Consider the following 14,850-nt stretch of genomic DNA (forward strand, 5'->3'; position numbering starts at 1 on the left):
CATCATTGCTGCCCCTGACTGTAGCTTCTAGGTCAGAGATATTTTCAGTAGTAAACATCCATTCTCAGTAACAATATTTTACTTTTCTGTTTAAGTCTTCAGCATTTCCAAGCTACAGCTCGACAGAGGATAAAATATTGTGACTGGAGACGGTGTATTACTAGTAAAAATACACCTAACATAAAGGAAAAGCACTTCCACTTTTTCGGGTGCACAAACAGATTACAAGGGCCGAAATAGCAACGTTAAAGCGAAAGGTGAGGAGCGGGAAGCGGCGTAGGTATACTGGATAGAGTAAAGGAAAACAGCACGTGCCTTTAGTACACAGGGAAAGGTAGCAATAGGAAAGCAGCGCAACACAACAGTCTTCGCCAGCCTCTCTCTCTTGCCAAAAAGAGGAAGTCGACTGCGAGAGACGTACCCACGCGTATTGGCGGAGGCTCGGGGTTGCCTGCAATCAGAGGGAAACACCACGTGAGACACAACTGAGCACACACAGTCGCACGGCTTGTAAGGCAAACAGGTGCTGCAAAGAAATGCAACCGACATATTTTTGTGTACTGACAAACAGTCTTAACAACCTCAACGTAACGATGACCCTTCTTACAGTGAACATTAACATGTTTCGGAGCAAAGGGACAACTGTATTAAACACGGAAATGGGCTCGAATCAAGCTGAACTCAGAAATCTGCAGACTGTACAAATGTTAAATGCAGATTTTTGCCATGAACTGTAATCAAACCGACAAGCAAAATTTCATGTATAGAATCGAGTTTAATTTCATTTGTCTTTTCACAACTTAACGTCACTACAAAAGTAATGAGAAAATTTGAAAGTAATAAAGAAGTACTTTCAGGTACAAAAGCTAACTCCTTAGCTCTACTCCCAGATGCCTTATGTTCAAAATAATTGCTTGGACCTGTACAATTAGATTAAGGACATTATTAGCAATGTAAGAAATGGCTGCTGATGATAAATGGAGGCAACTGATAATTATTGAGTCCAATGTGTGTAACTACTGTAGTAACTCATTTAGAAACCCAATCCATGGAGATCATCCCAGTGGAACAATGTTAAGAAGAATGGTAGTTATTTAATTATTGTGGCTTCTTTCCCGTTCTGCTGTGATAGTGTATTGACTTGATGTTAGAGATTTCAGTATAGACAGATAACTAATTCTCTTCTTTTAATCTGCTGCTTCTTCATAACTTTGTATTCAGCGCTGTCGAAAAAATCTAGCTTTTCTAAATTTCTAGGGCTTGTGATTTAAATTGACTTACAACTGTTTCATTTGGTGAAAAAGACTTTCTTTTGAGAATTTACAAATCAATGCATCCCTACACAATTTGTATGGAAACATCCATCTGCTGCTGACTCAAAGTGCCTGTACACAACCCACACACAATTAATTTTTACCATACATCCCCAACAAATAAATTGGCCATAATATGCCAATATCGGTGGCGAGTTCCCTCAGATTAGCTTTCAACTATACGTATTAGCACACTGCACTACGGTGTTTGCTTCTCAATTTTATGGAAGCAAACAGCTCATATAAATGGACATATACACCACTTGACAAAAAAAAGTAAGCACCCAAAAGACATGGGCCTATGTCAATGCAACTTTGTACACATACATAGAACTGGCACGTACATACACGATTAGAGTTACGGTTCTCGGAGACAGGTCGAACAGCCACCATAGTGCATCAGATTTATTTGTGTTTAATATTATTACCAGGCCTAGTAGGATATACAAAGGGTACAAACAGTGTTAGATGTCGAGTTATCACTTTGGAGGACACGGAGATGCCCTGTATTTGCATAACACAGTGTAATCGACACTTTAAAAGAGTGTGTTCCCATTTAACAGGTTGGTCGAATCACGCAATATCCAGGTTTTTGTGGCATGTAAGTATGACAGTGACCCACAGTAGGACCGCACAGGAATGTGAGAGCACGAGTATTCGTCATCAAGAATCCAGGTGACCAGATCTGACCTCAATGAGAAAGGATCACCTTCAGCACCGAGCACTTTGCAATTCCTTCACATCTGTATCTGTCACTAAAGAACAAGTAATGGACTCCCTGCAACATTCTGTATTGTCACACACCACTGGTCACAGACCAGCAGCCGTCAGACTAGGAAATTACTGTCCCACGTGGTGGCTTTCTTTACTGCAACACAAATGTACAATGAGATGTACCCTCTGCCGTGCACCTCACGGTGGTTTGAAAAGTGTAGATGTAGATGTAGATCTAGATGAAATTTCTGCATCCGCAGTTGTGCTGCAATTGAGAAGCCTGCACCGATGACGAATGCGTCACACCGTGTTCGACAATGAATCGCGGCTCTGCTCTGCTCCGGACAACAATCGTCAGTGAGCACGGTGCTGACTTGAAGACTGGGTCCACTCTTCCAATATTTTGGAGACCTACAGCTGTCCTACCACGGCATGGGGAGCTGCCGCATACGACTTCGGGTCACGGCTGCCAGTGATTAAAGGAATTCTGACGGCACAGCGGTACGTCAGGAACATTCTGCGCCTCACCAGTTACCTCTCGTGTGATGGTACCGTCGTGCAATTGCAGTGGGACTTTGAATTTCGCCGCGCTACACTCGTTCCCTCAGATAAAAATATCCCGTCGCAGCGGTATGAGCGCTCGACGGCAGAGGAAATACCAAAATTGTAACCTTTTTTTGTTTTCAATTCGTTTCTTAATTGTCTCCTAATAGCCGGAGCTTAAGGCAGACGTGATCTGATGAAGACGTTAAAAAAAAAACTTATTAGCTAGTCTTGATCTGATTTTAATGTGTAGACATATTGTGGAAGTTGTTAAGAAATTCGGAGGATGGAAGTAGCAAAGTAAATTAAATTGCATACAGTATCAAGATGATTTTAATTGGTATAAATTAGTGATTCCTGGACGATTGCAAGATTTCGGAGCAGACTATTCATGCAGAAATGAAGTAGGAGATTTTTGAAGACCTGGACGCCGCCCGAAAGAAGACAAGTTAACCTGGTAAAGGATGATCTCTCAGCTATGCCATTTCCCCCTGTCAGTTACATTTTGCTATTCTCTGTTTCTTTTCAATAATTTTTGTAGTGGAAATTGGTTTAACTTTTGCTCAAAAACGCCACAAAGACCACCCCAACAATAGCTTTTCTGTAATACGAAGTCCGATTTGCTTTTCATTTTTCCCCTTTTTCACGGTCATTTACGATTATAAAACCCCTTTTTTATTCACCATTTCTTCCCACATTTTCAACCTTTTTCCTTTTTCTTTTATTCTCTCTTTTCTTTTTTTATTAACCACAACACAATTTTTCAACAGGACAATGCTCATCCAGACATTGCCCTTGCCTCTATCAATTGTCTATATGATGTTGAGGTCCTACTGTGGCCAGCAAGACCACCAAATCTGTCCCTGACAGAACTCCGTCTCAGTGGCGGTATCCGTGACATCGAGGACCAGTTACAACAGTTGTGGGCCAGCTCCGATCGGGAGAGGATAGGACAGCTCGGTGCACCGCTTCCCGTCAAATCGGTGCACGCATTATGGTAAGAGTAGGTGCAACGTCGTACTTATATGCAGGCTATTACTGCCAAATTCTTTGTAAATTTTACTCGATGTTGCAATCCCTGAAACAACGTTACATACCATCTCAGCTTGTGGAGTTTCATTTTGTTTCCTCCTAAAATTACATTGCCAAACTGATAACTGTTTCTTACAAATCTGCCTGCTTTTACTTAATTAATGGAACAAGGTTTTACAGAGTTTGACGCAAGTACCTGTCGGCATTTAGTGGTTAAGCATTCGATGAAAGCCGTCCCACAAAATAGCTTCCAGTAGGATCGATGAGAAGAGGTGAAAGCTCTGCAAAGTAGCATGTACTGTGAATTATAGATACAATTTTTTTTTCGAAGAAGAGTAAACTTGCTGAAGTGGTACAACAGATGAGTGTGAAATGTTACGTACCATATTTTCGCCTGGAGCAGAAGGAACGGTTATTTCTCTGAGTTTCTCTCTCACTTTTGTTTAAGAAAAAAGACATCATGTCTATGGAATCCATGTTCACCCAATTTTTACGGTATAGAGAATGTACTAACCACCACAATGACATTAAATTTTTTTTTTAGTAATTATCAGTTTTAATTTTCAGCTAACCACCTTTAGATCTGATCATTACTTCCACTTTAAAGGTAGCAGATCTGTTATGCAAGCAATATCACACGGAATGCAAACTTTAACACAACTGCCACAAGTTTATGATGTTTTCTTGATGGTTGATAAATTCTGTGTTGAAATTCCTACACCCATTTATCAACTGCACAAATTACATGAAAAAATATATGAATATTATCCAGTCTCAACGTATTTGTGTAACCAAACATATCTGTAGCAGTAAGAAAAAATATAAATTATAACAAAAATATGTGAAATTATTTAAATAAATAACACTTAACAATACACCAGTACAGAAGACCCTTTCAGGACATACCACATGCAATATATAGTAAGCAAGCTGCAAAAGACAGATAGGTCTTTAGAATTATCCAGTAAAATTCAGTGGATAGATATATCAAAAGGAATGCTAGGTTCTAATCTATGAAAAATATTTGATATTTACAGAAAGGGGCTATGCAAGTTATGTTCCCATGACAAACAACATTGACTAGTTATATACAGTGTATGAGAGGACCCTTTCAAGTTTTTACAAAAACAACCTAAGAAACTCTTTTTCCAGTGAAAATCATTTTCCTGTATCTGAAAAAAATTGCCTCTACCATCTGTACACTTCTGCATGTGTCTCAACAAATTCTGAAGAGCTTTTTCTTGCTCCACTGATAGCATAAAAATGCAACTTTTGGAAGGATTTAATGGCTTCCTTAAGTTATCAAAATTACTCTCAAAGCAATTTTTTTGTAACATAAGAGAACAAAAAGAAGTCTTTAGGTGATGAATCAGGTGAATAAGAGTACGATGCATTTATTTGAACAACAACAATACAGAAAGGATAGAAATGTTCAGCTTTCACGCGAGCACAACTCTCTCTCTCTCTCTCTCTCTCTCTCTCTCTCTCTCTCTCTCTCTCTCTCTCTCTCACTCTCTCTCTCTGCCTCCCCCCCCCCCCCCCGCCACACACACACACACACACACACACACACACAGGCTCACTGTAGTCTCCAGGTTGCACTTGTGTGCCTGTGCATTAGTTTTCTATGTCCAATGAAGGATTTAGTCCAATAGCTGAAGATTTATAGCATTCTCTTTCACTGTGCGTATCTGTGACTCAATGCCTCCTCTACGTGGTGAGAAAGGAGAGTAGTAATCTATCCTCTCCATAGTGATGTCATTCCATACTGGATTTCCCACTGTTACCATTAATTTGATTTTTGCTCCACCAAATTCTCAATACTTCAATGTGACATGTGATAGCTGGCAATGTCAATTTTATTGATAACTTGTGGCAAACAAATTGTAATATACCATTCAGCGTTACCTGTTCTTCGATCCCCTACAGCAACGGTCACGTCATGTCCAATGTAACCAAAACAACATGCAATAATATTGGGAGAGCTTTGTTATTGTACTGTATTTCTTAGTTTCAGTTGATCCAAACAGCTTGTGTTTGCTTTGTTTCTTGCTCAGACAAATACATCCAAGCTTTGTCTCCTGTTGTGACATCATACCCACATCTTAAATTTTCTTGGTAGAATTTTTGAAGCACTTTATTACACTAATTTACACAACCCTCTAACTGAGAATAGTAAAATTGTGTGGAATACATCAGAAACAGACCTTTTTCACAGCTGTAGATTCATGTGAAATAAAATGTACTGCCGTCTCAGCCATGCCTGCTGCTATTTCTACATCACAGTAAAGGCACAAACGTTTCTGTTTTGCTCATTGTTTACCATACATGGGTTTGTCAAACAAGCATGCCGACATAATTATCATCAAATTTAACATTTTTAAAGCTGCTGTCAGGCTGTGCATATTATGTTGCGAAGTATTATGACACTAGTGGACCACATACGAGGTGCAATGCAGGATATATGAACTTCACATCTTCAAAATCTGCTCCAGCTGCCAGATACACTGAAGCACCAAAGAAACTGATATAGGAATGCGGATTCAAATACAGAAAGATGTAAACAGGCAGAATACGGAACTGTGGTCGGCAACGCCTATTTAAGACAACAAGAGCCTGCTGCATTTGTTAGATTGGTTACTGCGGTTACAATGATAGGTTATCAAGACCCAAGTGAGCTCAAATGTGCTGTTGTAGTCGGCGCACGAGCAATGTCAAACAGCATTTCCGAGGTAGCAATGAAGTGGAGATTTTCCTGTATGACCATTTCACGAGTGTACTGTGAATATCAGGAATCCGGTAAAACATCAAATCTCTGACATTGCTGCAGCCAGAAAAAGATCCTGTAAGAATGGGATGAACAGTGACTGAAGAGAATCATTCAATGTGACAGAAGTGCAAACCTTCTTTAAATTGCTGCAGATTTCAATGCTGGGCCATCAACAAGTGTCAGTGTGTGAACCATTCAATGAAACATCATCAATACGGGCTTTTGGAGTCGAAGGCCCACTGGTGTAGCCCTGATGACACATTGACATTGGACTGTCGATGACTGGAAACACGTTGCCTGGTCGGACGAGTCTCGTTTCAAATTGTATCGAGTTGAAAGACATGAACAGTTATGGAAACAACCTCATGAATCCATGGACCCTGCATGTCAGTTGCAGCTGCATTCAAGTTGGTAGAGGCTCTGTAATGGTGTGAGGCATTTGCAGTTGGAGTGATATAGGTCCCCTGAAATGTCCAGATACCACTCTTACAGGTGACACTTATGTAAACCCCTGTCTGATCACCTGCATTCATTCGTGTGCATTGTGCATCCTGACAGACTCTGGCAATTCCAGGAGGGCATTGCGAGATCCCACACGTCCAGAATTGCTACAGAGTGGCTCCAGGAACACAGTTCTGAGTTTAAACACTTCCGCTGGCCACCAAACTCCCCGGACATGAACATTACTGATCATATCTGGGATGCCTTGCGACGTGCTCTTCAGAAGAGATCTCCATCCCCTCGTATTACGGATTTATGGAGAGCCCTGAAGGATTCATGGTGTCAGTTCCCTCCAGCACTACTTCAGACATTAGTCGAGTCGACGCCACGTCGTGTTGCGGCACTTCTGCGTGCTCGCGGCGACCCTACACGATATTAGGAAGGTGTACCAGTTTCTTTGGCTCTTCAGTGTATACCAATGTTATACACAGTAGTCCCAGAAACAGCTGGCTACTGGTTGGCAAACACATGCATAAACAGTCAAACTTATTTCTCAAATCAAAATTTATCTCAAACATATCACACTTTCTGTTTCTTTTCATTGCTTTGCCGCACTGTTTCATTAAACACTCAACCAATTTCTGTGCTGCCAGTGTTTTAAGAAAAATAAATGACAAATTTAAAAACAATAACATCAACAAGTCTAGACAGTGCCGCTTAGCGGCCATTTATAAACCCCCTTATTGCCCGGCCCCGGTACCTTGATCTTCTTGGCGGGCAGCTGCCCCGCGCTGGCGCGCAGCAGCATCTGGCGGCGCAGGTCCTTGTTCTCGCGCTCCAGCCGCTCCAGCTCCTTCTGGTAGCGCAGCTGCACCTGGATCAGCTCGTCCTGCAGGTGCTCCATGCGCTGCTCCGACGTCTCTGCAGCACGTGCCCTGCGGCTCACAGCTCACCCGTGGTGGGAGCACATGGTGGCCACAAACTTACATCTAACACACACACACACACACACACACACACACACACACACACACACACAGCGTATCCGAATACCACTAACCTCCCCAGTCTGAGACTTTCTAACAATCTCACATCACATCATCACTTAACTAACCAGGTTGAACATACACTCCACCAACAAAATTTCAGAGTTTTTTCAGTGATATTTTTTGAGCAATTTTAGTATAAGGGACCTGTGGTTTCCTGTAGCTCATAACAGAGTAATTGCATTTCATTTTTTTACTGTGAGGGTACAGAAGTTTTCTGAATTTAATTTGTGGTTTTTCCAGTAAGCATCAGAGGTGTGTAATGATAATGGTTTTGATGTTTAAATAGTACATAAGTGCACAATTTCTATGTACAAGTGCATGTTGAATAGTAATGCCTCCGAACTTTTGTTCTATTCTCAGTATCGGTTGAGATATTATATGATGTGCATATTACTCTGGTAATTAGTTGAGGACAGTGGGACAGCAGCTGGACATGAAGTACCTGAGTGATGTTAATTAAAGCCAACAGCTGTACTGTAATCCAACATCATTTATTCAAAATGGACTACCAGTTTTGACAGCAAAAAGCACTACCTTCGGGCCCCGAGCTCAATCTGCCATCGACGTATAAACCACAGTGACAAAGACCAAAGGAGTCTTCAAATGGAAACAGTAACTTATTAATCACGTTAGGCCAGCATGTGCAACTGACAGTCACATGCAGTGGGGCCAGAATCGACTGGATTCCGTACCTTTGTAGTAGTAACAAGCCCATCAATGGTCAGACAACATGTTGCTTCCACACACTCACACAACTTACTTAATAAGTTACTGTTTCCATTGGAAGACTCTGTCGGTATTTGCCACGGTGAATCGTACACTGACAGTGGATTACGCTTGGGGCCTGAAGCTGGCACTTTTTGGAGTCAAGACGGATAGCACGTTTTGAATAAATGATGTCGGTTTACAATACAGACGTTTGTTTCAATCATCACTACTCAAACACTGCACATTACTCGGTTGACTTTCCTGCTTCTGTGATGTAAGTTTCAGCCCTCTGCCACTAGATGGTTCTGAGCATGTCAACGTAACCTATGTTGGTGCCTGAGAAACAATATGCTGTAACTGAGTTTCTAACGACAGAAAATTTCATTCACACATGGGACACCCAAGCACTGTCACATCTGCAACAATCTTATGCCTCAGGTTCACAGCTGTCGATCATAGTCCGCACAGTCCCGAATGGGCCCCATCCGATCTTGATCTGTGTCCAAAAAATAAAGAACACCTTCGAGAACTTCACTTTGATTGCGATGAAGCAGTGAAAGCAGAGGTCAGACTGTGGCTCCGTGAACAACATCAAAAATTCTACAGCGGCAGTTTGAACAAACTGGTATCTCGTTCGGAGGATTGTGTTTGTCACCAGGGTGACTATACCGTGAGAAATAAATATATACACTACTGGTCATTAAAATTGCTACACCACGAAGATGAAGTGCTACAGTCGCGAAATTTAACCGACAGGATGAAGATGCTGTGATATGCAAATGATTAGCTTTTCAGAGCATTCACACAAGGTTGGCGCCGTGGCGACACCTACAATGTGCTGACATGAGGAAAGTTTCCAACCGATTTCTCATACACCAACAGCAGTTGACCGGCATTGCCTGGTGAAACGTTGTTGTGATACCTCGTGTAACGAGGAGAAATTCGTATCGTCATCTTTCCGACTTTGATAAAGGTCAGATTGTAACCTATCGCGACTGCGGTTTATCGTATCGCGACACGGCTGCTCGCGTTGGTCGAGATCCGATGACTGTTAGCAGAATATGGAATCGGTGGGTTCAGGAGGGTAATACGGAACACCGTGCTGGATCCCAATGGCCTCGTATCACTAGCAGTCGAGATGACAGGCACCTTATCCGCATGGCTGTAACGGATGGTGCAGCCACGTCTCGATCCCTGAGTCAACAGATGGGGACGTTTGCAAGACAACAACCATCTGCACGAACAGTTCGACGACGTTTGCAGCAGCACGGACTATCAGCACAGAGACCATGGCTGAGGTTTCCCCTGACGCTGTATCGCAGACAGGAGCACCTGCGATGGTGTACTCGATGATGAACCTGGGTGCATGAATGGCAAAACGTCATTTTTTCGGATGTATCCAGGTTCTGTTTTTCAGCATCATGATGGTCGCATCCGTGTTTGGCGACTCGCAGTGAACGCACATTGAAAGCGCGTATTCGTCATCACCATACTGGCATATCAGCCGGCGTGATGGTATGGGGTGCCATTGGTTACACGTCTCGCTCACCTCTTGTTCGCGTTGATGGCACTTTGAACAGTGGACGTTACATTTCAGATGTGTTACGACCAATGGCTCTACCCTCCATTCGATCCCTGCGAAACCCTACTTTTCAGCAGGATAATGCACAACCGCATGTTGTAGGTCCTGTACGGGCCTTTCTGGACACAGAAAATGTTCGATTGCTGCTCTGGCCAGCACATTCTCCAGATCTCTCACCAAGTGAAAACATCTGGTCAATGGTGGCCGAGCAACTGGCTCGTCACAATAAGCCAGTCACTTGATGATCTTGATGAACTGTGATATCGTGTTGAAGCTGCATGGGCAGCTGTAGCTGTACACGCCATCCAAGCACTGTTTGGCTCAATGCCCAGGCGTATCAAGGCCGTTATTATGTACAGAGGTGGTTGTTCTGGGTACTGATGTTTCAGGATCAATGCACCCAAATTGCATAAAAATGTAATCACATGTCAGTTCTAGTATAATATATTTGTCCAATGAATACCCGTTTATCATCTGCATTTCTTCTTTGTGTAGCAATTTTAATGGCCAGAAGTGTAGACATGAAGAATAAAGGTGTAAAACGTTAATAAAGTTTCTTTTATGTAAGAGTTTTCACATAAAAAATTCAGTAACGTTACTATTCAGAATGCCTCGTATATTAAGCCATGTTCATATCAACTTTTCATGTACGTTGTGCAGCAATGTTTGTAATGTTGTTTGCAGCTACAATGGGACTACTGATGTTTGCAACAAGTGCAAATGGAAGAACAATGTTCCACAGCTGTGTCAATACAGATAAAAGGAAACTGTTTCTAAACTGCAACTAACAAAAACGCCATACGACACTACTGTTTGTTTATGCTCTGTCCTACTTTGTGGAATGTTACACGATTTGTTGTGTCACGTCGTGTTGCATTCTGTGTTGTGTTTTATAAAATGGAATCGACAAGGAACCAGATATTTGAACTTGTCACACATTGTGAAGCAGGAGAGTGTCTCTGAAATATACATTGAACCAATTATAAAAGCACTAAAATGAAGCAGATTACCCTGTCACATTCGTTGGAACTGCCAGTGACCATGAAATGAAAGCAGTAGCATTTGCTGAAGATGATGATCATCTGTGTGATTTTAATATACGTACAGGTCTGTGGTCAACAAAATGTGTGTTTCACTACTATTAACGTAACTGAATTACCTTTACATAATCTTTCAATTCTTCAACCAAAGCTACACAAGTTACAGCAACTACCTGAGATTTGGCTGGTTTTGAGATATGGAACAAATATGCAAAGCTTTGATAGGAATCTCCTGTTGACAAAACCTAAAGAGTCTTCACTTCACAGCAACTGTTTTACTGAAATTTGTCTCTTTCTTTGAAATAACTAGGCTTATCGCATTCATTAGAATTTCAAAATCGGAGCTGTTCAAATTCAGCTCTTACCGCATGTTGTTCTCCCCGTGTCTTCTCTAATATGATATTGTCCACCAACAATGCCTACATCTTTTTCTTTGTCTGATTTCAACAGGAAATATTTTTCATGCACCACCATACATCATTAATCCATTCCCTTCACTTGTTTGTGTAGCTCCTGACGGAAATACAAAAAGTGAAGTTCTTGCCAGCAGTTCAGGGTAGCATAAGATGCGAATGCGTAAGTGAAAATGTTTGTAGCACAAGGCTGCAAACAACAAACAAAGTTGCAAACATTCTGAAGACTGACATGTGAAATAATCGGATGTTTGTGTCGCTCTGGTACTATATTTTGGCCACATAATTCGTTGCCTTCTTCAGGTGCTACCTGAGACTGCCGTATTGGAGAATCTCGTCCAGTATTTATGCCCAGATGGCGACCAAGTTGGGCGCTGACGTCCAAGGTAGCACCGGGGAAGAGAGAACATATTACAAGCGGCACCAGGCGGGTGCGGACGGCAAACAGAGCGCCCAGTGCCCTCTCAGCATAAATACTGGACAAAATCCTTCAATACGGCAGTCTCAGGTATCACCTGAAGAAGGCAACGAGTTACGTGGCCAAAATATTGTGCCAGAGCGACACAAACATCCGGCAGTAGACCCGATTATTCCACATGTCAAGATCTCGCCGGGAAAGCCTGAAAAGTTACATCATTCTGAAGACTGTTCAAATATCTGTTTTGTATTTTATTATTTGTTCGAAATACTCTCCGGACGGAGTTCGGCAGCAGACATCACTACCGTCACTACACGACAGCAGGTCCCACACGGAGCTACCGACACAGCACAGACTGCGTAGTAGGAGATCAGAATCTTGCACTGATAGTGGTGCCGACAGAGAAGCAAAATAATAATGTACACTGAGATAACAAAACTCATCAGATACCTCCAAATAATGTATCAGACCTCCTTTTGCCTGGTGCAGCACAGCAACTCAACACGACGTGGACTCAAAAAGTCAGAAGTCCCCTAGAAATACTGAGCCATGCCGCCTGTACGGCCATTCGTAACAGCGAAAGTGTTGCTGGTGCTGGATTTTGGGCACGAGCTGACCTCTCAATTATATCCCGCAAATGTTCCACGGGATTAGTGTTGGGTGATCTGTGTGGCCAAATCATTTGCTCGAATTGTCCAGAATGTTCTTCAAACAAATTGGGAACAACAGTGGCACAGTGACGTTGTGCACCGTCATCTATAAAAATTCCCTCGCCGGTTGCATACGTGAAGTCCGCAAACGGCTGCAAATGGTCTCCGAGAAGTTGAACATAACCGTTTCCAGTCACAGATCGGTCCAATTGGACCACAGGACCCAATCCATTCCACGTAAGCACAGCCCACACCATTATGGATCCACCACCAGCTTGCAGAGTGCCTTGCTGACAACTTGGGTCCACGGTTTTGTGCGGTCTGCACCATAGTCCAACTCTACTGTCTGTTCTTACACCTGAAATCAGGACTTATCTGACCGGGCCACGCTTTTCCAGTTTTCTAGGGTCCAACCAATACAGTCACAAGCCCAAGAGAGGAACTGCAGCTGATGTTATGCTGGCAGCAAAGGCACTCACGTCGGTCATCCGCTTCTGTAGCCCGTTAATGCCAAATTTCACTGCACTGTCCAAACGGATGTGTTCATCGTACGTCACACACTGACTTCTGTGGTCGTTTCATGCAGTGTTGCTTGTCTACACAAATGCTGCTCCTCTCGGTCATTGAGTGACGGCAGTCGGCCACTGCGTTGTACGTGGTGAGAGGTAATGCCTGAAATTTGGTATTCTCAGCACGCTCTTGACACTGTGGATGTTGGAATATTGAATTCCCTAATGATTTACAAAATGGAATGTCCCCTGCACCTAGCACCAACTACCATTCCGTGTCTAAAACCCGTTAATTCAATTCGTGTGGCCATAACAACATTAGAAATTTTTTTTTATATGGAACACCTGAGTACAAATGACGACTTCATCAATGAAGTACTCTTTTATACCTTGTGTATGCGATTCTACCACAATATGTAAACCTGTATATAACTATCCAATGACTTTTGTCAGCTCAGTGTATATTACTATATTGTGACATTGTTAGTGTGAGCCTAGCACCCACTGAATATACAACTCTGTATGCAAGTAAACAATAAAAGTTCATTACTGTGGTCAAAAGTCATTTTATAAAATATTAATATTAGGAGACTCATTATTAAGTACTATTTTATGAAGAAACCCATATCAAGAATTTAGTATGTTTTGCCCAGCCTGTTCCCCTTCATTACCCCACTTTATTTCTGTGTGTATATTACACTGAAAATATTTGTCACAACAGTACAAATGCCAACAGCACAATCTTTGAGTCTAGTTTGTTTCCAAACTTGATCCATTTACTAACGGTACTTGCACAGTAATTACCACTTTACCCTTCAGTTCTGCTCGGTCGTGTTTTTCCAGCAGTGTCAGTCATGACACACACTAGTGTGGACGGATGTACTGCTGGAGTCTCAGCTTATACGTACTTGGTGTACGTGTACACCGAAAGCAACTGAAGGGCAACATAAGGACACTATGCTGAGCTGCTTCCACAGTGATGACAACTGCGGCACAGTACCTTTTGAGACACCTTCGACAAAGTGCATCCTCCTGTGATTGTATTTTACAGGCTTTCCACTGTTGTGAAGATATTTCCACAAAAAAAAGGTTACTGGGTAACAAATCCAATAAAACGTAAGTATGTTACTCTGTAACGAGCCACAGGGAATCACAGGACATTCAGAGCAGAATATTTAGAAAATATTTCTCGTCTAAACAGTTCAAGTTTGTCCTTCATACGATACACTTCACAAACATATTCACTGCCAATATGGTTCCATCGGTGGCTTTGTGAGTGTTCGGCCAATTTTTTCTGTATCTTACATTATCACACTATATCCTACATTAGTAGTTTAGTTGTTACGTATTTTCATTTTTTATTTTACTTTTTACATATTCATGCCAAAATTAAGTGATTGTGCCAGTTTATAAACAATTACAAATTTAACAAATACCTGCTGAACAATCTCAAATGTCCATATTGCTGCCTCATGTTATCATGTATCGTTAGTCCTCCATCCACAAATCTCTTCCATTAATAACATTTCTGTTTAGCTCCTGGCTAATCTCTATCACCCTGTTTTTCCTAGTCTATTCTTTCGCATCTCTCTCTGACAATATTTATTCCCTTAACCATTTTCTTCAGCTATCAATAAAACTAGTCACCTCTACCTACATTATGCTCCA

General features: G+C 41.9%; 1 protein-coding gene across 3 annotated transcripts in view; it reads right to left on the reverse strand.

Moving 5' to 3' along the window:
* Positions 1 to 14,850, reverse strand: part of LOC124720062 (dynamin-like 120 kDa protein, mitochondrial) — a 196,435-nt gene that overhangs the window by 117,884 nt on the left and 63,701 nt on the right. For all 3 annotated transcript variants that reach the window (XM_047245331.1, XM_047245330.1, XM_047245329.1), the window contains one exon: positions 7,574 to 7,734. In XM_047245331.1, coding sequence (XP_047101287.1) covers positions 7,574 to 7,734 — 161 coding nt within the window. The remainder of the gene's footprint in view (positions 1 to 7,573; positions 7,735 to 14,850) is intronic.

This window comes from Schistocerca piceifrons, chromosome 11, assembly GCF_021461385.2.
Source record: "Schistocerca piceifrons isolate TAMUIC-IGC-003096 chromosome 11, iqSchPice1.1, whole genome shotgun sequence".
Classification (NCBI taxonomy): Eukaryota; Metazoa; Arthropoda; class Insecta; order Orthoptera; family Acrididae; genus Schistocerca; species Schistocerca piceifrons.